General features: G+C 57.7%; 1 protein-coding gene across 2 annotated transcripts in view; it reads right to left on the reverse strand.

Annotated features, from left to right (window-relative positions):
* Positions 1-26,303, reverse strand: part of SLC39A11 (solute carrier family 39 member 11) — a 77,135-nt gene that overhangs the window by 15,052 nt on the left and 35,780 nt on the right. For both annotated transcript variants that reach the window (XM_084491850.1, XM_084491849.1), the window contains exons 6-7: positions 17,451-17,621; positions 3,421-3,490 (exon numbers count right to left, since the gene is read on the reverse strand). In XM_084491850.1, the coding sequence (XP_084347976.1) occupies positions 3,421-3,490; positions 17,451-17,621 (241 nt within the window). The remainder of the gene's footprint in view (positions 1-3,420; positions 3,491-17,450; positions 17,622-26,303) is intronic.

The raw sequence follows: 26,303 nt of genomic DNA on the forward strand, positions 1-26,303 counted from the left end.
CGTGGGGACACAAGGACTCGGCCCATTTTGCTCTGGGTGGCTCCAGCCCCAGCTGGTTCCTTTTAAATCAGCCACACGAGGCGGGGAGGTTTGGTTACGATTTTTTTTCCCCTCCCTCTGCTTCATGCAAAGAGAAGAGGGAGGGGGGGAACAGAGGTTTTTTAAGCCCCGGCTGCCCTCCTCTTTACCTTCCTGCCTGGAGGGCAGCCAGGAGCAGCTCGCTCCTCCCTGCGCACATCTGGAGGGGTCGGGTCCCCTGCCCAGGGCTTGCTGCGCTCCCCGGCCACCCAAAACAGGCACAGCTCCTCCTGCACAGACCCTGCTTCGTCCTGAGTGGCTGTGTCCAGCCCTGGGATCATTCACAGCGTGCTTATAACCGCAGGGAATGGGGCCGACCAGCCTGGGGATGCTCTGCAGGGCTCAAAGGGACGGGACACGGAGCGACCCTGTGCATGCTGAGGACCAAAACGGGTCCTGGCCCCGCAGCACCCGGAGGCTCCTTCACCCTGAGCTTCTCCTGGCATCCCCAGACCAGTATCACTGAAAATCTGCCCAGTCCTGGCAGGCCAGCAGCACTCAGATGTTGCTCCAGGCGCCTTACACCCTACCAGCAGCTTAAACATGCTCTGATAAAAGCCCTCGGCGCGCCACCCGTGGGGACGCAGCGGGGACAGGCAACCCCTGCCCAACCACAGGAGCGCAGATCCTCGCACACTGATGCAAAAAAAAAAGGGGCTTTGCTGCAGAGATGTCTGAGATTCCTGCACAGCCCCTTGTTCTGCAGCCCCTTTCCAAGCAGCTGAGCCCAAGGAGCGGAGCAGGAACGGGCTGCGCACGCCCGGGGGCAGCAGAGCAGCGCGGAGCCGCGGCACCGGGATGCTCCCGAGCCCCCCGAGGAGCTGCGGGGCGTGCAGGAGCCCCAAGAGTGCTCCTGCAGGGACGGGGCAGGACCCCAATGGAGCCTGGTGGCCGAGGCAGGCACCCTGCTTTACCAGCCGCAGCTCCGAGCACGCTGCTCCCACGCAGATCTCGCTCATGAGATGCCCAAGAGCGCAGAGGAGTGGCACAGCACCTACAGCCTGGTTTTCTTCCCGCTGTGCTTTGCAGAACAGCTGGCACCCTCCCCTTTTTCATAATTCCCTCTCTGCACACACGCTTCTTAAACGCAAAGCTAACAGCTCTGGGAACAGCCCTTGGGGATGCTGCGGGGACGCACATCCCCCGAGCCCTACGGCGAGCTGGAGAGAGCCCAAGCTCCCCGCGAGGTTTCGCCCCGCTGGGGGAGATGCAATCAGTCAGCATCCATCGGTGCCGGCAGCGCTTCCCAGAGCCAGCCAGCATCTCTCCATCCAGCAAGGAAAGTCCTCTGGCAGCACGGGAAGCCACAGGGAGCCCGGGGAACATCCACCCGCCACTGCGTCCCCAGGCGCTTCCGTCCTGGTGGGCTCCGAACGCGTCAGAGCCTTCCAAAACACTCTCGCACGACCCAAGGTTGGAAGTAATAAACCTTCCTGAAAGGCAGCTCGCATCAGCTGCAGCTCAGGGCGGCAGTAACGCAGTTAGTCACAGCCAAGGAGGGGAGAAACGATGGCAGAAGGGAGGAGGGAAACTGAGTCACGCATCTGTCTCATCGCGACGCTATTTTTAACGTAATGGACACGAGGGAGGGCGTTGCTGTCACGTCCCCACAGCGCCGGGGCTGACCTTGGGCAATTTCCTCTTCAAATGTGTCAGATTTCCCTCCGTTTCTCACGTTAGAGGTGGAATCGTGTTGGGTTTGAGCTGGTTTTTAAGCCCTGTAACGCAGCGGGGCCATCTCAGCAGGTTTCCAAGCCGCGATCCCACGCGCTTGGTGCTCAAACTGGAACAACCCAAGTGCTGGGCAGAGAGGGGCAAAGCTGGGCTGGGCAGTTTTGGGGTGCTCACATCCCCATCATATATCTAATGGCCCCACAGACCCTGGGGCTTTGTCCCCTTTTGTCCCTGGCACCCCGGGGACCCCACACCGCTCGCCTCTCCGAGAGCTGGCGACAACAACTCTTTATTCCTGGATATTCGCAAGCAGCTTCCCGGAGGAGAAGCCATGCGAAGCGACTTTTGTTCTGCCCGCAGCTGACAATGATAGACAGATTGATGGCAAGCAAGTTATTTTGTCTCCTCTCGCAGCTGACAAAATTTGCGCTGGTATTTTCCCGGTCCAGACCCCACCTTTCATCTGACATGATTAATGCCGCTGGAAAGACAGAGAAAGAGCCAGCTGCTTCTGCCTGCTGAGCTTTCGCCGAGCAGCTGAGAAAAAGCGTCCTTTTGTTCCAGCATCTCTGGAGCCTCTGCAGACTTTCTGAGCAGCCTTTTATTGCGAAAGGTTAGGGAAATGTGGCTGCTGGGGCTGGCATATTGTGCCGTGCTCAGCGCAGATCTGGGTGCTCGCCCGGGGCAGCACGGCCAGCACCAGCCCGTGCCCTCAGTGGGGTCCCCATCCACTGCAGAGGTGCCAGGGGCATCAGCCACATGCTCTCTTTGCTCCTGTCCCTTCCAGGCTCTGCCTCTTTGCTTGGTCTTTGTGAACACGGCAGGGGATGCTGACAGCCTGGGGGGGTGTCTGAGGCTCCCCACGCAGCCCTGGGGTCCCTCAGATCTCACCTGGCAGCACGGAGGTGGCTGACACACATCTGTGCTTCCATCGCCTGCCAGAGGGGCTGGGAAGGGCATTGATCAGGCTGAACACACCGCATCCCCCCCCCCGCCCTAAATACATTATAATGCGGGTCTAGGAAACAAGCCTCAGAGATAAAATCCAAAGAGAAAAACAAAAGCACTCGGTGAGAGCGCACGGAGCGCTGTGCGCACCTCCCTGCCTCTCTTTGTGAGGCCAGCAGCCCCTCAGCAGCCCCAAACTCACAGAGAGGCATCCACAGGAGGGTGCTGCATCCAACCCATGGGGTGCCAGCAGCAATTCCAGAGCCAAGCAGCTCCTGCGGCTCCAATTCTCACCAGAAGTCCTCATTTCATCCTTACCTGCACCACCACCGCTCGTCCTTGCTCGCTGTCACCTTTAAACTCTCACTGCTGGCCCTAAGGCACTTGCCCAGCAAACGTTTCCCTGCCCCCTCGTGCTGGTTCAGCCCCCAGAAGCAGCAGGAACGGAGCTGCTATAACCTGCCTCCTTTCCATCCCTTTTTCCAGCACCGTTTATCCGCCCAGCAATGCAGAAACAAAACCATTTCAGACACCAGGCATCACTGACAGAAGGGTTTTTCCCCACCTGACAAGCACAGAGGCTTCAAAAATTCATCTGCAACGGGAACTCCTCCTGCCCCCTCTGCCCACACGTGTGCATCAGACAGGAGACAACCTCCAGGAGACGAAGACGGGCACAAAACCTCTGACACGTGGTGCAGGAGCGGCGTTGTGCCTTACCTGGCGCTCTGGAAGGTGGCAGATGCTGATTTTCCAACAGCCCCGAATCCAACGCCCACGGCCAGGCCCTCTGAAAAGGGAAGGAGAAAAAACACCACGGTCAGATCCTGCAGCAGCCCCGAGGCCGTCCCTCCTCCTGCCCTCAAACGGAGAGCAAAGCAGCACAGGCAGGGGAGCAGAGCCCCGGGTCAGCTCATCACCCCTCTCATTTTAATCCAAGTTCTTTGCAGATCCACCCGATTGCTGTCTGAGCGATGAGGGTGGATCTGCACCACGCCAAGGGGGTGCCACAGACCCCAGCACGGTGATGGGAAGCTCTGGGCACGCAGATTCGTGCTCCCACTGTGAACCCGACACAGCGCAGGGGTCTCTTGGGGAGCTCACACAGAGAAGAGATTTCTGTATTTGCATGGGACAGGAAAAAAACACAATCCCCAGCAGCTAAAATGCCATTTTGATAAGGAGCAGAGCAGAGCAAAACACCCACATAAAGGCTGAGGCTGGGCAAAGCTCTCCGCAGAGCCGTGCACAACGCGGTGCCATGGGGGAGCTTTGCAGGAGAGAAAAAAACTTCTCCTTACAGCCCCAGGGGCCACGCTCAGCTGGGAGCAGGCTCCCAGCAAGAGATTTCTGTGTCCTGTGCCGGAATTTGGGCACGCCGCCTTTACAGACGGTCCAAAAGGCAGGAGGAAACCCAAACTCTGCAAGACATCACAGCCAGCCCCAGAGGAAAGAGCCAGAGGTGGAACCAGGGCACGGGGCACGGCAAATCCTCCCCATCCTCCCCGCTCCCTCCCTGCCCTTTCTGCTCCCCCTCTGAAACTTTTCTGACCCTCCTGGTGCTGGAACAGCTCCCTTGAGCCTCCCAGAGAACCCCTCCTTCGAAGGAGGTGTCCAAACGCTGCCACGTCTGCCTCTGTTGGAAATTCAGGCTTTGTTCCTGCAGCTTTTCTGGCATCGCTCCCCTCCCAGTCAGGCGGGGGGGAACCAATCCAGGATGAAAAACGAACCCGTTCGCGTGGCTGGATGCTGGAGAGGGCTCGCCAGCCTTCCAGGAGGCGATTACCTGCTCCGACAGCCACCCAGGGGGCAGCAGGGACTGCTCGGAGGCACCTTCAGACAGGCTGAGAAGTCCCACGGCGCGTGCCTGTGCGCTCCAGGACGAGGTCTCAGAGGAACAGGCCCGTGTAATGTTTGTGGTCTTCTGGATTTCCAGTTGCCTTGGAAACACCCCACAAAAGGCAGCACCGACTCTCCTTATCAGCATTTGCATCCTCTGCTCCAGGAGTCACAACGCGCCACAAGCCCCCGGAGCCCGGATCCGAGCTCGGTGCCGAGGCTTAGGATGGAGACGGGGAACACGGCCCCGAGAACCAAAACCCTGAGTGCGGGTCCCTAAACCCTGAGCGTCCCTAAAACACCACGGCTGGACGATAACTCCACCAGTAAAACAGCCAGGGCAGCCCAGGCACGTGGTGGTGCCAGGGGAGATGTGTGCTTGTGCAAAGTGCTCGTGCAAAGCACAAACACAAAGCACAAACGCAAAGTGCTCGTGCAAAGCACAAAGTGCTCGTGCAAAGCCCTCGTGCTCCCCCACAGCACCCTCCTGGAGGATGCAGGAGCAGCCCCAGAGCCAGGGGCAGGCAGCGAGTGCCAAAAGCTTTGCACCTGCAGCTGGTGATGGTTTTGCACGCTCGGCGTTCACGCGGCGACCTGCAGGAGGGGAGAAGGGGAAGAGCTTTTTCAGGACACTTAATGGCTGCGGTGAGGACACAAAGAAGCTCCGCACGAAGGGAGCTGGCACGGCTCCCCCGCAACATTTCTTCTGAAGTGAGACTCGCCCAGAGAGCAAAATTCAAAAAAGGCCGAGAGCGCTAATTTGGGTAAATAACGAGAAAAGCTTAGACGGAGCGGAAAAACCACAGCGGTTCGCCCTGCTGTACGGCGAACCTCGTGGAATAGGCAGCTCAGCAGCACGATGAATGGAAGCACAAATCCCATCTATACGGAAACAAATGACGGGCGGGGAAAATCAACAGATGGCGCGTGGGGAGCCGCCTGCTCGGGGAGGGAGAGGCAGCGATGGTGGGAGCTGCAGCACGGTCGGGAAAGGTGACAGAGCTGTGTCAGGTCCCGGGCTCATCCAGCTCCTGTTTCCCAGGAGAGGGGAAAGAGCCGGGGTAGGACAAATACAGCCAGGAATCACCTAGGGGATGGTGACCCCATGCCGGCACAAGCCGCAGACACGGCACCATCCAGGCTACGGTGGAGAAATTCGCTTTACCCTAGCCAAGAGGCAGCACAGAGGGGAGCTCAGCAGCTCCGTACGGATCCAGCAGGGACCCCGCACGTGGTGTGGGAGCTGATGAGGCTCGGGAAGGCTCCGGGTGCACCCAGCAGGTGCCACGGGGCCCGTGCCGCAGCCGCTTGTTTCAGCCACGGCACTTGGCGCAGCCTGCCAGCATCACACCCTAACTCGGAGGCTTCGGAGCCACGGGGCTGGGCTCTCCAAAAAGAAGACGTCAGCCCCAAAGCCTCGCGGAGCAGCCAACCTGCTCACAAAAGAATTGGGGGAAGCCGCCGCGAGGCTCGCTGCCAGCCTGCCCACGCTCGGAGCTCGCAGCAGGCTCAGCCCCCGGCTGCAGCCCCTCTCTCGGGTGTTTTGCACGTCCCCAAATTATAAACAGCCTGAGAGGCTTCCTCGGGGTGGTAAAGGCACAAAAAGGGAGGTCATGATTCTGAATCAACCAGCACGTGGTGGTTGTGCGAACGGTTGGGGGGACATCGGGGCGCTGATGTGGCTGGGGGAGAGCCTTCTCGTTACCTGCTGGGAATTCAGCCCTGAGCCCTGCTTTGGGGCTTCATCAGGCTTTAAATATTGCCTGTCCGACTGCTGGGGCAGAGTTCCCAAAGGAAACAGATCCCAGACAATCCCCAATGACCAAGGGACGGAAGGGACCGCTACTGAGGGACCGCTGCTCCCCGCAGGGCGAGGCAGAAGCCCCTTCGTGGGGTTGCAGAAAGCAGAACCAGAATTATGACCGATCCCAGCCCAGCAGGAAAATGCTCCCGTTTCAGCTAAACGAGGGGATTTTGCCTCTCTTGGACTTCCTCGGCTTTACCATTCAAGGCGTTTTAACCTGATAAGGCATCTCGCGGGGATCAGAGCCCCCACTCTTCCTCAGCAGGGCGCCGGCACGGCCGCTTGCTGATGCCTGTAGGAGGAAAAAGCCACGGCAGCTTTAAAGTTCAAAGGATTAGCTTGAAAGCGGGATGGCTTACTGCATCCCTCAGACCTCTCCCTTATCATGCATTGCACAAGCCCCTACGAGCTCGGCGAGCTGAAAGAACCGGGGGAAATGAAACCAAGTGCTGCTTTAAATCCTATTCACTGCGGCTTATGAGGTGAAACCGGGACCTGGACCTCTCCTCGCTGTTCCCCGGAGCAGCCCCGTGGTGGCACACGAGCCAGGGCAGCCCCGAGCCCGCTGACAGCCCAGGGCCACCTCGGGATCTCACTCGGCTCCTGCCGTTTCCAGCTTCGTTTCCAAGCATGAAATGAGCTTCACAGCACCACAGGATGCCAGGTGTAATCCCCAGGGGAAGGCCAGCTCACAAAGAGCAACCAAAAGGTAAAAGCCCTCCGGATCCCCCCAAAACCCAAACTACAGAACAGCGAGCATCTCTCACAGAGCCTCCACGAATCACAGCAGCAAGCAAATTAACCCCGGTTATTTGTTATTCTTACACGCCTTAAAGAGCAGAAAAACAAGCACAGGCTGGAGGTAGGGAGCAATATCCTGTTGCAATGTTTAAAAATTAAAAACCTCCAGCGGACTGAAGGACATTCCTGGTTCATCTTTGTCTCCCAGAGGGCACCAGCCGAGGGACAGGAGGGGACGGGGACGGGGATGGTTTTCACGAAGCCAAACCTGAGCCTTGCGACTGCTCCAGCCCCCAGCCCGCTGCTGCTCGGGACGGGAGCTGCTCCTCTGCCAGGTCTCTGCAGGACAAACACCGCCTAAAAGACTGAAATTTCTTTTTTTTTTCACAAGGAAACACAAAGCACGGGCTGCGTATTAACATCGCTGCCTTTTCCACTCGTCGTTTCGTGCTGGCACCTGCTTTCTGCTCGCTCCTCCCGTGCCTTCCGCTCCCCGGGAGGATGCGCTCGGCACGGCGCCTTCCGAAAAACACACCTGCAGGAAACTGCCAGGGATGGAGTGCAGAAAACTGCCGGGATGCAGCACGGCCCCCCCAGGAAAGGAGCACGCAGGGAGCTGTGAGAGCTCTCAGACCTCTCCTCCTGCCAGGGCCGGCAAAGAAAATCCTCCCGGGTGGGCGAACGAAGGCGCTTCCCTTCGGAAGGTGCCACGGGTGCCAGCACGTCGTCAATTATTCATCCGGCCTTTGAAGAACTGGAAGCTCCTCATGGAAAATTAATCCTGCTGTAATGAGGTTTGTATTTCTAAGAGAGTTTAAGTGTGTCCCCGTCTCCACTACTCCAACTCTCAGTTTTTCCTCCCGTTCCCACTAGAGAACATCTTTTTGCCATTACTGCGAAGGAAAGCGCGGGCATTACCACATTTCAGTCATTTTCACATCTCCACACATTCCCCATCCTCAGAGCAGTGAGCAGGAGGTTAAAGCAGTTTTAGAGAGACTTCCTTCCTTTTTGAACTTGAGCTCGAGAGCAGTGAATCTCCCTTTGCATTTGAGACACCAAGCCTGCAGCTGCTGGGAGGCAGCCTCTCCAACCCCCCACGCGCGCACAGCGCTGCTTCCCATCACCGTCACTCCTCAAAAGCCGTGTTTTTCCCCCAAAGCCTGGGCTGTCACAGAGGGCATATCTAGCACAGACCCCAGGGTCCTAACATGGCTGTCTGAAAAGTGCAGCAGGAAAATCCATGCGTGCAAAACACCTCTCCGTGCCCCGGGAGCACGGGGATGTTAAGGCTCCCCAAAAGACCACAGCCCGGATCTCCAGCAGGAAATAATGAAATCAGCATTGCAGGAGCCCGGGATGCACACAGCCACCCTCCAAAGCGGGAATGGACAGGGGAGGGTGAAATAAAAGGGGTAAAAAAAAGGGTGGCGTGGTGCAGAAGGGGATGGAGCTGGTCCTCAGCAGGAGAGGAGGATGTGGATGTGGGGGAGCAGCGACTCGGTACCACCCCAGGAGCTGCTCAGACTTTTTGGGAAGCCAACTCTCCTCTTGCTCCTCTTCTGCTCTCGTTAACATCCTTGTGACACCTCCCAGCTGTGGGAGCAGGGACTGCTGCCTTTGGCAAACAAGGAGCTGGACCCCCAGGAGCGAAGCCCCCCACGTTTTGCGTGAGCTGCAAGGAGCTGAAACGCACCCGGAGAGCTCGGTTCCACCACGTGCACGGCACAGGACAAAGCCCAGCGGCACGGCTTTGCCTCCAGGGATCCGTGGAGAGGTCTGATCCCAGCTGCACATCGCTGGCAAGCAGCAGATGGGTGGCAGGACTGAGCCTCCCCTCACCTGGAAAAACAAACAGCCCAAATCCCCGCTGCTCAGGTGCTCGGCACCAGGGCTGACACCAAGGAAATAAAAGCCGCTGCTGCGCGCGACGCCGCGGAGCCACCCGTCATTAAAAGGGGGTTGTAAGCTGCAATCCCATCCCAGCGCCTTATCTGGGGGATGCCAGGCAATTTCACAGGAGTTTTGCGTGGAAAAAAAAAAAGCAGAATTGGGTTTTGTAGAGTGTAGCTGCACCCGCCCGTGTCGAACCGCTCTGGGTGATGTGTTTGGGTTTAAAGCAGCAGAACCAGAAGGGACCCGGGAGGCTGAGCTCAGTGAAAACCTGGTGGGATGCGACACGGGACAGCCACGGGTGCCTGATGACAACAGATACTGGAAAAAGCAGCCCGAGATAGCATTAAATAGGGTCATTAAACAGGGTGAAATTCAGGTAGGATGAGGCAATTCCCCCATGCCCCCTGCTGAGTTACCCCACAGGAGCCAAACCATCCACATCCCATCGTGCTCCTCTTTTCTCCCCCCTTTCCCCAAAGCAGAAAGACTCGGAACAAATCCTGACTGCAAAGCACCGAGCAGCAACAGCCAAAAATGTGCCACCCGCAGCCCAGGGCTTACAAATGAGGGACCTCGTTGGAAAGAATTAACTGCCCGGCGTCCTAAAGCTCCAGCACAAAGACGTGGCTCTGGGTGAACGAACCCCTTCCCGAGCTAATAACCCAGAACTACCCCAAAAGCAGGGACCGACCACACGCCCTGCCTGGCACCACCAACCCGAATCCATCACTGGTATTTAATGTTTCATTTGCTAGCACGCAAACGATTTCTCGGGCCGCTGCTCACGGATATTTAATGCAACAGCCCTGAAAGATCTGATGGGGATAAGAAAGGAAAAAAAAAAGAGCTTCCACATGCATATTTCTGCACATTTTCATCGCAGCTGGTGAAAGCGCTGTATTTAATTGGCTTTTGTCACCTTTGTGGCTGTTACCTTTTACAAAACGCTGATCGTCGACTGAAAACGATGCCGCAGAGATAAATGTACATTATCATTCTCCGCTGGCTTTCCAGGTGTCTGCCTACAAATGAGTTTTGGAAATATGAGCCGCAGCCAGCGGGGCACCAGAGACCTGCGGCTCGCTGCCACCGTGCCCACACGTCCCCAGCCTTTGGGGCCAGAGCCCCCCTGATCCCCACGGGGTGACGAGCTGCCTCGCAGGCTGCACATCAAGTCTCTCCGAGTGTGTCCGTGTAATGCAGGGAATTCCAGGGAATTTGGGCTCTTATCCACACGCTGCTTCCCCACGGCACCGTGCTGGTGGCACGTCACCACGCGGGGCACAGCGGGGCACCCCCGGCACCCTGCAGCCCACGAAGAAGCGTAACAACCCCGAGCAAGTGCTTCCCACTCATCGAGGTGCTTAATCCCTGCCAGTGTCAAAGCACGTCTTGGTGAAGCTGCAATTACCGGGGGGTTAATGAAAGGTTCAAGCAACCTTTACCGGAGCGAGCTGTGCGGGATCACAGCTGAGTCATGGCCGTACAACGCCGCGGGTGCCCCCGGCACGTGGCTGTCCCTGCTCTGGGTCCTGCCTCTGCTCTACTCCCCTCGGCAGAGCTGAGCTCCCCCGAGCTGCTGCAGGCGCAGAGCATGCACGAGGTGCCAGCCGTGCGCACGGGCACCTTCCCTCGGCCTCCCTTCCACCCCGTTCTCAGAAATTCAAGCTCTGAGCCAATCTCCCCCTTCTCCTTTTCCTTGCTCAACACAAAACCGAGGTGCTCAGAGAATAATCATCAGGAGGAACATGAGAAGTAGAAGGGACACTGGGAGGCAGCCCACGGTTCGGAGGGAAGCGTGCGCAGAGGCTTCCTCCCAGCCTCACGTTCTGCTGAAGCAGGGAGAGCTGCACGCACGCTAAATTCAGCAACCACGACACATTCATAATGCCAACAGACCACCAAAAAGCCCTAACGCAAAACGAAGGTTGCAAACTCTTAATGTATCTCAGAATTATCCATATAGATAACCGCGTTTTTTGCTGGTTTAATAATTGAGCTGCGGTACCACACTCACTGCCCCAGCCTCCTCTCCAGAGGATAAGCTCCTGTCCCAGGAGGGTGAATTCAATCAGGTTTGTTAATGACAGTGTAACCAGCCAGGAAATCCAATTGTCCCAGCCCTCTGACACCCTTCTGACAGCCCAGCACACAACCTCTGTGCAGCCACAGCCACCCACACACCCTCTCCATACCCTCCCCTTCAGCCAAGGGCAATTTGCGTCCTTGCACCCACCCAACATCTGCGTGCGCCCCGACAGAAAACCCCGGCGCTGGTTTGGGTCTGATGAGCTCCAGGTGGATTTTGCTGGGTTGTTTTTAAAGCTGCAGCCCCCAGCACCCTACCTGGCACCCTCCTGTGGACCGCATCAGACCCGGCCACCGCAAGCAAGGCAGCATCTCGCGCAGGGACACCCAGGATGTGTCACGCCACCCCAGGGGGACACGGGGACAAAGCTCACCGTGAAGCTGCCCGTGGCCGTGCTGCCACTAAGCGGGATGACAGCAGCTCTGCCTGTGCTCGGGGATGAAGCTGCCATGTGCGGTGCTAGCGGCACAGCAGGCGCACAAACGCCCAGCAGCCAAGTACCAGAACCGAAGGGCGCCGTCTGCTCCTCTTCCCCCAGACGGTCATAAAGCAGGAGACACATAAAAGGACGGGATAAAAACGGCTCAAGCTGTGGGAAGCAGTAAAGAAAAGACAGCGCCCTGAGGCAAAGCGGGCAGCTCTCGCCAGCAGAGCTCTCCCCAGCCAAAGCCCACCTTGCAGAGGGCAGTGGGAGGGTTTCACACTGTCTGGCCTGCAGGCCTTCAGCTGCACCATTCTCCTTCCCAGGTGAAGCTGCAAACGAGGATGTTTCAAATCATTTTGACGTTTACCAGGCCTTTTTGCAGACTTCCCTCCTTCCCCGGTTTCCTCAGGACAAAACATCTCACTGCCAGCCCCTGCGCCTCCCTCGGGGACAGGCGATGACGCAGAGCAGAGAGCTCCAAAGCCGCGTCCTCTGCTCTGCCCTGGCTGCACCTTCCCTCCGTCATCATCTCACCCCCACCCCAAGCACTGATCTACAAGTTTTGGGGCTAAATCTCCCCTCCTGGGCAGGCAGGGAGAGAGGGACCCCAGGAGCCACTGCCCAAGGACTGCTGTCTGTCTGTGCGCAGCCCCTCACCACGCGCAGTCCCAGATGGGGACCAACCTGAACACCACCTCCTGGGGGTGTAAGGAGCCCCCCCGACCCAGTGCAGCTTCCTGGCAGGCTCATTTGTCCTTCTAGATGTCACCACCTGAAAGTTTTTTTTTTCCATTTAAAATCTCTCCTCTCTCACCCGCAGCAGTGCCCCGCTGTGCCCCTGAAATAATTCCTCCCTCCTCTCCTCGGTGCCTTCACATTTGTTCCATATTTAGCTCCCACACTTCACTGCTCCTTACACTTCTGTGCTTGCTTTTTTCCTTCCCATCAAATACGAGAAAAAAAAAAAAAAGAAATCCAGCCAGTTAATTGGTTTCTGGTACTGGGAAGTGGAGAAAAACCTTCAGGTGGCTCCACGTGAGGTTTGGGCACCGGGAGGGCGAGCAGGGGACGCCGTCACTGCGGGGCTGCTCCCACTGCCACCTCCAATTTGCTTCCTCCCAGACACCTCTGCTTAACTTTGACACTTGAGGCAGAATCATTGCTGAAATCGAATTAGGGAGCAAACACGGGGTGAAGGGACTGCATGCAGAAACGCAAGGTATTTTAGGGCAAAAAGGACGGGGCTGGGGCAAAACTGAACTGGCTCCTCTGGCTCCGCGCGCAGCTCCTTGGGGAGGGACTGGGTGCCCGCACGGTGCCTGCCTGCTGCTCTGGCCCCACAGCATCACCAAAAAAAAAAAAGAAAAAAGAAAGAAAGAAAAGAAAAAAAGGAAATTCAGGCTGGGTTTCCTTAGCAACGTCACCCTGGCTGGAAGCCTCCCCTTGTGCGTGCCGATGCCCATTTCCCAAAACGTCGGCGCAAAGCGAGGCGGAGCACCGCTGCGTTTCCACCAGCTGGCAGAGCAAACACCTGCGGCTTCCCCTTCTTCCCCTTGCTGCCCACACGTGCCTGCTGCAAACTTTCAGATGCCCGATGGAAAATGCCTCGGGCTGCAGCTGAAGGCACCAGGGGCACCATGCACCAGAGACCCCCGCGAGCAACATGGATTCATGGAATCCGGCTGCAGAGCCTGGCTCGGTCCCATCCATCTCCAACGTCAGGGGCAGGCACGTGGGCTCCTGTGGCGCTTCCACGCTGAGAATCCCTCCAACCCCACGCACCCAGGACATCCCTTTCTGCACGCTGCCATGGCCAGCTCCGAGCAGAGCTGTAGGAAGCCCAGGGGCAGCGCTGAGCCCCTGCTGTAGGACTGCATTCGCCAGGTCCCCACCCGACTGAGCGCTCGGTGAGTCCTCAGGAATCTGCAGGGCACATGAAGGATGCATTTCCTGGCAGAGGAGCAAAGCGTGAACACCAGCACGTGCTTTTCTTAGCACCTGCACACACAGCAGAGCTTCCTGGGGTCCCTGTGGAGGTGGAGAGCAGGGCACACAACGGGCAGAGCCAGCCGAAACAGCCACCGTGCCTCTGAGTGATGCAGAGCGAAGTGAGGAGCCTGCCCTGCACTCGGGACACCCCTGAGGCTCCATCCTGCAGCCTTCCCTCCTCCCTTGGGAGCGAGAGCACAGAGAAAAGAGTTTAAACTCACACCTCGCTAATTGTTATTTGCGATACACCAGTAACATTTCAATTAATTTCGAGTCTTCGGCATAACAAGCACCTAAAGTACAAAGATGAACCAGAATAAACAGGGCTTGATTAAATACATAATTAATGTTCCACTAAAGCTGGCATATATGAATATTAATTAGCAGCAATGTTCTGCAGTTTGGCATCTCTTGTCATTATCAATTTATTCTTTACATCGCCAGCCCCAGCTTTGGAGTGAATTAGCAAACCTTTTGCTTGCCTGCGGAACCCAGCAAACACAAACCGAACGCAGGAGGCTGCTCCCTCCGTTCAATTACCTCGCCCGCACAGTAACTGGCATCCAGTTTGCCTGAAATGAAAGACAGAGCACTGCCAAAAAGCAAAACGTGTTCACCCCTAACTGGGGCTCGGAGTAAATAAAAACAGCACTCTGCTGGCCGTGGCAAGGGGGAGCGCGCCCAGCAGTCAGAGCTCAAGGCTGGGCTCCAGCAGGCTCGGATGTGCTCCCAGACCTGCCCAGTCCCCCCTCCAACACCCCCTGCCCGTGCTGAAGGAGAGCAGCTGATGCCCAGAGCTGGCAGCCACGGCACAGGTCTCACCTCGTGGGCACAGCCATGGCCGTGGTGCTGGTGCTGGTGCTGAGCCGTCTCCACGCTGCACTGCAGCGGGCAGTGAGACGTCCCGGGGCTCCCCGCGGTGCTGGGGAGCAGGGGGAGATGCTGGGGGGACCACGACAAAGCGCTCAGGGCTTTGGTTTCCCAGCTAACCCCACAGCGCCACAAGGAGCTGCGTGCCTTGCTTTTAGCACCCCGAAGTGCTGGCGCCTTCCCAGGGCCAGCCCTTGTCCCTGCGGGAACTTAAACCACAAACGGGGACGTGGCAGGGCTCAGGCTCAGGGGTAAAATGCTGCAGGGGAGCAGCATCCCCCTTCCATCTGTGTCCTCCTCACTGCAGCAACCAGACCATCGCTCAGCCCCGGGGATTTGCTCTGCAAAGAACTGGGGAGAGCAGAAAACCCTGGGAGCCCTCGAGGGGGGGCAGAGGTGGCAGCGTGAGCCTGGCCGGGAGGCACCGAGCATCCCAAATCCTGGGCTCGCACGGAGCAGCTCAGCCCGCGCCCTCCCGGCTCCTCGTGTTGCACAGCCCGACACGTTAAGCACGGTGCCATTACGCTGTGGGAGCCTGCACTAATTATAGTGTCAGCCTCCCCGCTGCTGAGGATGGTAATTGAGGGAGAGCATTACAGTGTTTCCAAACCCCGCGCCGCAGGCAGGGGCCTCAGCGGAGCCGGGGAGTGCTGCCAGGAGCTGGTGGCACCGTGCTGGCAGAGCAAAAGGGCGTTAAGCAAGGGGCTGGTTCTGTCCCACAGGACCCCACAGACCACCCCGAGGCTGAGACCAGCGTCTGGTGCTGCATGCAAGGCAGCCCTGCTGTGCCCCAGACCCCGCTGCGCCCCTGACCCCGCTGTGCCGAGCCCCCCGCGGGACGCAGCAGGTGAAGGACAGGGCTCAGGACCCGGTGCTCACTCAGCACATAAATTTTTAACGCCGTGACCTTTCAGATGCAGGAGAATTTCTGAGGCTCTGCGAGAGTCCGAGGGTGGCTTTGTGCTCCTGCTGGAGACGAAAGGTCAGCGTGGTGCCGCTGCAGCCAGCGGGAGCGCGCTGTCGTTAGCTGCCTGCCGCGGGTGACACTTTTTGCTCGCTCCTCCTCAAAACTTGCTTTTTCCTGCGACAGCGAAAGGAATCCCCAGCCAACACAGCCCCAGGCGGCGCGACGCACACGCAGCCCGGCTCCTCACCCCGGGCTGCCTGGCACTTCATTTGCAGGATGAAATCCAATTACCGCTCCCTCGGTGCGGGCGCTTTCCCCCTTTTCTGTGTTTGTGTGCGGTTAATTGAAAGCTCCCGAGTTGTCTGCAGCAAGTGCACCGCGGGGCTGTAACTCCTGTAAGAGCCTGGGCAGCACCTGGGCTAAATGAAGGAGGAGCAGGAGCAGCCAGAGGGCTTGGGGACAGGGACACAGCTCAGCATGGGGCTCCTCTGGGTGCTCAGCTCTGCTGCCGAGCCCCCAGCAGTGGCAGCCACTGGTGAGCTCCCCGGGCACCCACCTCATCTCCTCCAGCCTCACACCCGGCCCCAGGATCTCATCACGCCGTGAAAATGAGAACAGGGCCACTCTGCTCTGCTGCTTGCATGGGAAGGGGTGAGCCCTGCTGTGGGCAGGGGCCGAGGGGCTGCCCCGTGTCCACAGATGGCTGAGGTTCTCCTCTGCCGTGCCCCTGCCTCCCCTGGCAATACTGGAGCTGAATTAAGGCAGCTGAGCTATCCAAAAATAATTACAAGAGGTTAAGCCTGGAGGTACAGGTGTACCCCGAAATCTCTCCCACAACATCCAGGCACTGAAAGCCACGCGGGCGCCCCGAGACAGCACCAAAAGCTCCGGGAAGCGATCGCCGGCTGGAACGAAGCAATTATTGCCAAGAGCCGAGCGAGGCACAGCCAGGCTGGAAGGGACGGCAGCTCCTGAATGCTCAAGGAGAACGAACGCCCACGTTTCTCCCAGCCCTACAGAGCAGGCTGCCTGCTGCGTCTTTGTTTTGATTCCCTGCTGTCACTCCGAGCCGGGGGTGCCCTTGCGAAGGGAAACGCGGAGCTGGGAGCGCAGAGCGGGAGCTGAGCTTTCCCACCGCGGCTGGAGCAGGGGAGCTGAGCCTCTGGTGGAATTTAAAGCCGGTGCCCTGGCACTGAATAAAAGTCACGCTCGAAATCAGAAAACACGAGGCAGCTGCCACCTTCCCTGCGCTGACGGAGGAGCCAGCCCTGTTCCCGAGCAGCTTGAGCTGATCGCGACAGCAGCCTCTTGGCCAACAAGCCACACGTTCACGCCAGCTAGGAAACCATGGCTTTTTGGAAGGCCCTCACCATCCTTCCCCAAATTTACAGACCCCAGTTACGGACCAAAGCCCCTTCCCCTCCATTCAGGCTACAACCTGAGAGAGACAGAGCTGAGAGGGGAGAAAGAAAGGAGAGGGGATGAAAGGGAAGGAGAGCAGGAGGGACGGGAGACAAACCCGCAAAAGCATTTGAACAGGCTGCCTGATATTGCTTTCAGCATCACCAAGAGCTAGAAAGCAGCTGAGTGTTCTCAGCTGTTATAAATTTATCTCATCTTGCACTGTTTTTTGTAGCCTCGGAGCCCAGCAGCCCGAGACTCCTGGCTCTGCAGTTTTCCACCTACTGGCACACTCCGTCCCTTGAATACGAAAGCTGCGACTGTGCGTGTTCCCGCAGAGCAGGAGTGCTTTAAAATGCATCTCTTGCTGGTACACAAACCAGAAGAGAAATAACAGACCAGAATTTTATTGTCTTTCGGCGTCATCTTTCTCCAAATGCTCTCAGATTTACAGTTCCTGCCCACCCCGGGCTGGCAGCGGAGAGCGAGGCTGCAGATGTTCGGGACGCACCAGCAAGCCCGCAAACCCTTCCCGAAGCCCCTCCTCGCACGGGGTTTTGCTGCCAAGACCCTACATCGCTCCAGCCCCCTGCAAATAGCACAGCTCGATGTGAGAGATCTCGGCAAAAGGCACCCGAGGCACCCCGGTGCCATCTGCAAGCAGCGAGGAGGAGGAGAGAGGAAAGCGAGTGGCACCGTGGCATCCTCCTGGGGTGGCACCAGCTCAGTGCCCCCTCTAGGAAGGGGCTGCAGGGACAGATGGATGGACAGACAGACAGCTGGGCCTCACCTGGGATGTTGTGGATGGTTATAGCGAGGATCATCAGCAGAATTCGCCTCCAGCTGCTGCTGCTGCCCATCGGGGAGCTGTCCTTGGGCACGGGGAACGGCGGGGGGCCGTCGGGTGGGCTGGTCCCTGCGCCCTTCCTCCTCTGGTACGGCTCCCCGTTTTCACCTTTGTCTGAGGGTACAGAGAGACAGAGCTGGGTCAGCCGAGAGGGTGACAGATGGACGCCTCCTGCCTCCCCGCCCAAAAGGAAAAAGCACACAGAAGGAAAAACACCCACCGCAGCAGGGCCGAAGGAGCGCGCAAGGTGTCCCCCCGGCTCTGTGTCAGCTTAGGGCAGGGGGGTTCCCCCCATGCAGACTGCAGAGCTCACGGGAAGGGGGCATTTTGAGATGGAGCACAAATTTCTCCTCTTCCTACAGCTCCCCAGCATCACCCAAAGGGCTCACACCCACCTGCAAAACCAGCGGCCCCCATCTCACAGGGACAAGGACGATGGGGACGGAGCCAGCGGGCAGCAGCTGGGGGACCCGCGGTCAGACCACAGTCACACCGTCCCCCTGCCCTGCCACCCCGCACAGGCTGACACCTCCATTTCCTCCACGGACAAAGGAGAGCCCCGTTCCTTCGTTCTGATTTCACCCTGCTCGCAGAAGGGAGCACTGAGCCACATCCAGGACTATTTATACTGCTACCAAACGCTCTGTCGCTGCTGTTCGGGGACATGTCACCACGGGCTGCCAGGCTCCCCCAGACCTCTGCTCCCAGCAGGACAATTACCATCAGCTCTGTTTCAACCAGGTATTTAAACCAGACCCTTAAATCCGAGCCCCAGCCAGGGCTAGGAAGGGTGGAAGCAGCCCCGGGGAGCACTGCAGTGAAGCTCATGGAGAACGAGACCCTCACCGCTCACCTGCGGCTTGGAGAGGCAAAGGGAGCCGCGGAACGACGCGCACGGGTTCCTGAACCTTACTCAGCACAGCTCCGTGGTAAAGAAGGTTTGACACTCAGACAATGTAATTCCCTCTCTGCGGATTTATGTAATTCCCTTCCCCGACTGCTCCCCTCCTGTCCCTTGACTCACCCACCCCGAGCCTCTTCTCGCAGGCACGGTGCAAGGAGCTGTCTGAAAGCGTTTTGACTGAGCGCCAACCCCTTCCCGTGCCATTTGCAGGCAGCAGAACGCCCCGCTGTCACCTCGCGCTGTGCAGAGCGTGCTTTGCAGTGCCAATTAAAACCTTAGCGTACGAGCACTCATGCAAATTGACGCGCGGGGTCACCTTGGGGGAGCAGGGGTGGCGGCAGCAACTCGCGGCTCGCAACCTGAAACAGAGAAACGGACACCTGAAGGCGTTCTGAAGCGGTCTTCAAAACGCAGAAAACGAAATGCCAAGCTTCAAGCATCCGAGTGTTTATCACTTTTTGGCACTGAGGAAGCAGAGCAAAGGCTGAAAAACCCTGGGTTATGGCAGCAGGAGCTGGCGTGGCTGCGCCACGGCACAACAGACCCGCAGCAAGGGGACAAGCAAGGCTAAAGCCCCTCACAGAGGAAATTTCCTTCTTCTGCCAGACCACGGGTACTTGCATAGCTCGGCACACGTCCCCTGGATCCCGCAAGGAGCCTAATCCACAGCAGAGCCCCTGGGGTGAAGGACTTTCCAGGGAGGAGGCAGAATGCTTTGGGTGATGTTTGGAGAAGAGCGCTTACATCCAAACACCGAAATGCCACCTTTTGCAGGGTTTTCTCTGCACGGGAAGAGGAGGCAGCCAGCACTGGTCTGGGTGCCCAGAAGTGCTCCGTGTCCCCAAGCAGCACGCAAAGCCCCGAGCTGGGGCACAGCTGCCTGGTGCTGCTGCCACAGGCGTCAAAACCGAGCCCTGCAGCACACAGAAATGATGTGCGCCACCACCGAAATCCCCAGTGCCTGCAGCTGGCGGTTTATGGGGCTTTGTGCTGCCTTTCCTCATCCCCGGATTTGATGGGTTCACCACTAAACCAAGCTGTCCCCAAGGACACCCGCAGCAAGGCAGAGCAGGGGAACTGCTGGTGCTTCACCATCACAGCAAAGGCTTTCCAGTCCCCTCTTCCAGGCTTTGATCTCCGCTCCCTGGGTGAATTTTCACAGAGAAAAAAGCAGGTTTTGCTCAACACGTGGCCAGGAGAACTGGAGAGAAGTCAGCAAGAAAGCCAGAAGTCAGCTCTGCTGGGCTTTGGTGGGCTGGGACCCCCAGCAGCGAGAGCAGACGGTTTCATCCCATATCCCCAGGGGCCACAGGGGACCCAGAGCTTTGGGAACACCGACCCCAGGATGCTGCAGCTGCCCCCACATCCACAGAGGAGCAGGGCAGGGAGCACATGGCCAGCACGAGGCTCCTCGTGTAGCATCCCTGATAAGGTTTCAGCTATTCCCTCTCCGCTGACAGTTCCCGTCGAGTTCCTTTCTCACCATTATCGAGTTGCCAGAGGAGATTCATTTCACGGCTCTCGCTAATGAAAGCCAACGCCTGGGCCAGCTCCTTCGCTTACCACGAGCCTGCCACCTGCTAAGATACTAATTCATTCCCAGCACAGAGCTATTACTTGCATTAGGCTTTTTTTTTTTCCCCCACTTGGAAGCAGCCGGCGTGATATTATTGAAAGAAAAATAAAATAAAAAGTTGATGGAAAGCAGATTTCGTACATGCACGTTTGGAGTTGGCTGCAAAATGGGCGAGGACCCCAGCCCCTTCCCTCCAGCCAGCAGAGAAAGGCTCTGACCAAGCATCCGGCCCCTTCCTCGCACCAAAGCGTGACAAAAATCACACCTGCAAAGGGAACGTGGCCCCAAAGGGCTCCGCAAAGCCACGGTGCCCAACGGGATGCAGTAGAAAAAAAGGGGAAGTTAATGGGAAATAAACAAACCAGACCCAGCTCCTGCAGGAGAAGCACAGGGGCCAGTTTGCATTCGCCATCTGAGCAGCAAAACGACTCCATGCAAATTATCCGTGCATTAGCCCAGGAAAAGGCAGCGACGCCGCCATCAGGGAGACGACCTGAGCACAATTTTCCCTGCTGATGTGTAACAGCAGGACCGCAGGCTGCATATGGCAGAAACCGTGTTTTGTGTCCAATTGCAGCAGGGAAAAAGGGCTAATTACAGAGGAGCGATGCTCAGAGCGCGGTGCCAGCTCTGCGCCCACGGGTCGGGGAGGCAAAATACGGCACCCCAAGGGCTGCCAGCCTGAAACGCTGCAGCTTGGGCAAGCTCCGGGGAAGGGGAACAAAACAGGAATCGTGGCTAAGCGTGGGCTTGGCTGGAAGTCAGGAAAGCCTCAGCAGCACACTGGAGTAGCGATAAGAGTGGACCAAGGTGGGGGGTTCAAAGAGACACAAAGCTGACACTATCAGATCGGGGTCCTCGCAAGGACGGCGCCAAGACAATTATAAGGCAAATAATTATCTGTGCCACGTCCATTCTAAATCTTGTTCACAAAAAACCCTCTATATATTCTACTCCATTTATCATTATTGAATTTCTTTGTAAAGCCACAGGGCAAAGACTCTGCCAGAAGTTTAATTACGTATGTGCAGCCTGGTGCATTTTTCATATCCTCTGCAGCCAGCACCGGAGCAAGATAAATGGCTTTGAGGACGGCTTAAACTGCTGGCAAAATACAAAATCCAACGGACTCCTTATCAACGTGTGAAACGGATTTTTAGCTTTGATTATTTCTTAATGAAAACTGCTCGCATTAGCGGCGAGCTCAGCTTTGTTGCTCTTGCGAGCGGCGCGCACCCAGACGAGCGCAAGACTCGCTCGCCGCACTCAGAAATCTCTTCACTGCACTACTTCAGCTCCTGAATTAAAATCAGAGCCCACGGAGGCAACAGATTCCTCTAGCTTTTCACATCTGCTTTGGAGACCTCCCCTTCTTCCTCCTCTCCAATTAGGCCTGGATGTAGCCGTGCTGCTCTCCTGCCGCAGCTCTCAAACGCTCTGCGCAAAGTTCAGCGCGCCTGAACGAGGGCGGCTGCCCAGAGCCCCCCTCTGCCCCATGAGGTTTCTGGGCGAGGAAAACCCATTTTGGTCTCGATTCAGCTGAAAATGAACCTGAAGCCAGGCCCCTGGATGGCCCTGGGTGAGAGGCAGAGTGGCCCCAGGGAGCAGCACCCCCGGGCAGCGTATCAGTGCTGCCTTCCTGCTCCCAGCACGAGCTGATGTCCTGGGGGAACCCAGAGCACTCAGAGCCTCCCTTGGCTGCAGATGCCAGAAGCCAGATCATTTAGAGCACCAAAACCCTCTTCAATCTTTTTCCCATCGATTTCCCCATCAAATTCTTGCAAGGAGACTCTCTGCTTGGCCGGGCAGGGATCTATAGCTGTCAGCAGCCGGAGTGCTGCAGACAAAGGAGGGACGGCTGCGCTTCCACGGCACCGGCACGTCCCTCGCTGGGGGCTCCAGGGGCTTCTGCCTTCGGATTAAACTTGGATGAGATAAATCGGCACCCTCAGCACGGCTCTTTACAAAGATCTGCTAGCTCCCATCTCAAAACCTTGGGAGAAAGGATGGAGAGGCAGAGCCAAGCCCAGGAGAGCCGCAGACTCATTAAAGCCGTGACGAAGTGCCACTCGCAGGCTGTTCACACGAGTTGTTTCATGTTAACCTGCACAGGAACAGGGTGAAGGGAGAAAAGCACCAGAGGAAACACTCATTTCAGAAGCCTTTACCCTGCCACATCTCTCTTGCTGTCTCATCTACTCCTACGAAGCCCAGCACAGCCACACCTGCACGAGCAGCACACATCAGCCCAGCCCGACACCGCGCACCTCTCATCACTTCCAGCTCTTGTTCTGCTGCATGAGCTGGAAACGGGCATTATGTGCTAGAGCAGCTCTGCTAAAACCAGGAGATATGAGCAAGCTTGTTCTGACCCTTCGTCTGGGGGTGGGCTGGGAAAGAGAGAACAATTTGCTAAAGGAAACGATAACACAAGCAGCTGCCATCCCTTCCCGAGGTGCAGGAAATAACGGCACGTTCAATTCTCTCCCCTAATGGCTGAGATAAATCAGAATTACTTGGAAATTTCGGAGATTCCCAAAGGCCCGGTAGCCAATCCGAGCCCCTCACATGAACGTTTGCCCGTGGAGCCATTAACATCTCTCACTCCCCGAAGCCCAAGCGCTCCCCTTTGCGCCCTCCCCTCGTCTCCACAAGCCCTGGCTGCTCCATTAACTTCAAGCACTTGTAACGAACGCCTGGCAGCAGTTGTGTTTAATTCTGTGCCATATGGGCTCCATCGACGCTTCCTCCCACACCGAGCAGGTTCAGCCCTGGTTTGCTCGGGCAGAAATGGGAAAAATTCCCGGGGTGCTGGGAGCAGGGCTGCGAGGCACCAGGGCTGTGCCCGTGACCTGCACCCAGCGGAGGGTCCCCGAGGGTGGCACACGGGGGAGCAGGCTGCCCGTGGCACCGTGGGCACCCCAAGAAGGCACCCAGGGCTGCTCAGCACCCTCAGCTCGCACCCCACGGGCGAGGACGGGGAGCGCAGAGCCAGGCAGTGCTTCCCGAGGCTGCCCATGAGGTGTCAGCAGCTCGTTAGCAATTAGCAGAAGCAGGTCGGGCTCAGCTCTTGCTCGAGGCGATGCCAGCCAGCACAACCCTTCCTTCCTCCGACTGCCTGCTCCGGGAAGCCCTCGGTGGCTGGTTTCAACCTGGCATCTCCCTTCAGTCCTCGGAGCTGCTGCCCTGCAGGCAGGAGGGCAGCTGAGACAAGGTGGCACACACCTACACACACCCACACGACACCAGGGACTTGGCACAGGGAGCTCCACCAGGGTGGAGAAGGGCACAGGGATGAAACCACGCTGCAAAATCAACCCCGGATCCCACCTCTTGTGCAACAAAGAGAAACTGAGTGAGGGCCAACAGCAGCAGGAGCGGCTCTGAGGGGTCCCAGGACCACGGAGACCTGCAGCGGGGGGAGCACCGCAGCACAGGAGGCGGGTGGCGCAGCCCTCCGCACCGAGCCGCCGGGTGCCAGCCCCTGCTGCCACCCTCCCGCCTGCCTTCCTTCAATTTCTGGCCACGAGGGAGCCCCAGAAGAGAAACCGCATCAAAATTAACAGCCACAGCCCTCGGGAAGCCGAGCCAGACGCACGCTCGGAGCAGCACCCACGCATCGCTCGCGGTACAGCGGCGGCACGCTCTGCCTTTCGAGGACACCACCATCAATCTTTTTGCATCTTTTTTTTTTTTTTTCCCCATTGTTTCAGGCTCTTTTCGAGGATTGCTGCCAGCACCTGGCTTGGGAGCTGTCAGCCCAGCTGTTCTCCCCGGCACAGAGCGCCCAGCTGATGGGGAACACCGGGACCCGGAGCCTTCCTCGCTCGCCCCGCACCTCTCCGCTCCTGTTCCCCTCTCAGGCTCCTTCTGCAGGAATTTCGGGGAGCCCAGAAGGAGCAGATGGGTGGCAGCGAACAGCTGCTCCACGCTGCTCTTATCTGGCACCTCCATAAGAGGTTTTAATTACTGTGAGTAATTAAGCACCGCACCTCTGCTGGGAGGGCTGCTCTCCCTCGTAGGCAGGTACGGGGAGGGCACCGCGTGCCGCAGGCTCCCCGAGAGGCAGAGGGGAGCAGGCAGGGAGCTGAGCTGTGTGTCTGCTCTGATCAGAGCCGGCAGCACGGAGCAGAGGAGCTGGGAATGGAAGTGCAGAGGGAGAAGGCTCTCGTTTAAGGAACAAGTCCCCAAACGCCAGGAAAGCCCAGCTGCTGGGAAGGCTGCACGCAGAACAAAGCCGCTGCACGAGGAGCTCCCTGCAGTTGCCCGTGCTCAGAATAAGGGCGCCTGTTAAAAATATCATTAATTTACCACTAGCAAAAGTAGCAGAGAAGCGCAGGGATCAAACCCACAAAGCAGGCAGGGGAGAGGCTACAGGAGCGCGATGCTCCCCCTGCCACCGTGCTTCAGCTCGGTGAGAAGAAAACACCCCAAGTGCTCAGAGCTGGCAGCGTGGGCTCACTGCCCCACATTCCCCAGCACAAACCAGTGCCATCAGCCCCACCATCGTGCTGGGGACAAAGAGGGCCACCTGTGACACTCATCCACACGCTGTGGTGACTGCGAGCCCAGGCTGCTGGCAGGATCTCACCCCTCTGGTCCCCCCCCTCACATAACAAATTCATTTCCAATGTTTCTGGCAGATAAAAGAGGTCCCTGCATCTGCTCAGGCTTTCAGCATGGAAGATAAATAGAGAGTGTCATGACTCACTGTCTATTAGGAGCCTTCATTTATCCAAGCGTGCACAGGAGCTTTCATAAAAGGTTGTTTAATTCAGCATGACTGACTACCACTTGCTCTCAGACACACGATTATTGCCGGGATCCGTCTCAAGTTTGGAGTCAGGAGGATGCTGGAGCACGCCAGCCTGCCCTGTGCTGGCACCAGCCCCCGGTCCCACACCTCCGAAGGGCTGCAGCTGCCCAGGAAAAGGAGAGCCTGGAGCCTGAACCCACAAAAAAAAAAGAAAAAGCGCACAGGGAACAACCTGAAAACAGAGCCCAGAGTAATGGGGGAGAAGGGAAGCAAGAGCAGAGGAGATGCTGGCTGGAGCCGCAACCAATGTCATCCCCACACCTTCCCCAATTCCCTTTCCAGGCCCAAAATCACAGCGTGCTCCCACTGCTCCCTGGGGACCCGTGGCACAAGTGGCAACCTGGTGCCCGCAGCCGTGCCACCCGTCTCCCTCCCTCCCCAGCCTCCCCCACTTTACCAGTGCCACCTCCATCCCCGCAGCCCTGATCCTGACACAGAAACTTCTCCTCCCTGCAATCCATCACCGGGGATGGGTGAAATTGGATGAAATTACTGCTCTAGCCCTCCGTGCCATCCTTTATCTAGAGCAGCCAGGCGCTACACGGACCTTCCGTGCCGCCCCACTTCATCTCCCACCGCCGGTGATCCTTCAAGCTGCCACGTGCTGCCTGCGCTGGTCCCAGGGAGCTGCTGCTGTGCACTCGGGCACGCTTGAGGACGGGAAAATGAATCCATAATGCGGCTCTTAATTCAGACAAAGAGGCACTTGAGAAATGCAATTAAAAAAAAAAAAAAAAGAAAAGGGATGAAATGGCAGAGCTCGTCCCAAGTTTGTCCTGGACAAACCAAGCCTCTGGAAATCTCAACCAGAAGCATACAGACAGCACTTTGCTCCTCCACAGCTGCAAAATTTCACTCCCACCACCCTCAAGCCCCTGTCCGTGGCAGAGGTGATGCCTCAGCAGCTGCTTCCACGAGGAGGTGGAGGACGATGGAGGTGCCCAAGTTTGGAGCAGGGTCCCCAGAGCAGGGGGAGCAGCAGAGAGCGCCTGGTGTGGGATCAGCCTGGCCATGTCCCCAAAAACCAGCAGGTATCTCACCGGGACGAGATGCAGCGACGTGGCTGAGCTCATCACGGTGACCCTGCTGCCACCGGAGCCGTGTCCTGGCGAAGCACCGAGCCCCGAGGTGACACGGCACCAGCCAAGCACGGGGTGGAAACCTGCAGTAAGAACGAGGCCGAGGTGTCGCTCGCCCCTCAGGGTGGCACAGCTGACTTCGTGTCAAAATAGAGGAGGAGGAGTGCCAAAAGCCTCGCCACTCGAGGTCTGCGGTGTTTAAAGATTAATTTCGTGGGGAAGAGCAGCGGCACGACGTTCGATGTAATTACATGCACCAGGTCCTTTTAAGCAAACTAATTCATGCTAACTTCCAAGAGCTCTTTAAAGAGTTCCCAGTAGATAAAGCGTATTGCTGAATCATTTTATGCTGAATTTTTACACATTCAAGTTAATTTAATCACTCCATTTCAGAGGGCTGAGCTACGTTCAGATCTCCGAT

This window comes from Aythya ferina (assembly GCF_964211825.1).
Source record: "Aythya ferina genome assembly, chromosome: 18".
Classification (NCBI taxonomy): Eukaryota; Metazoa; Chordata; class Aves; order Anseriformes; family Anatidae; genus Aythya; species Aythya ferina.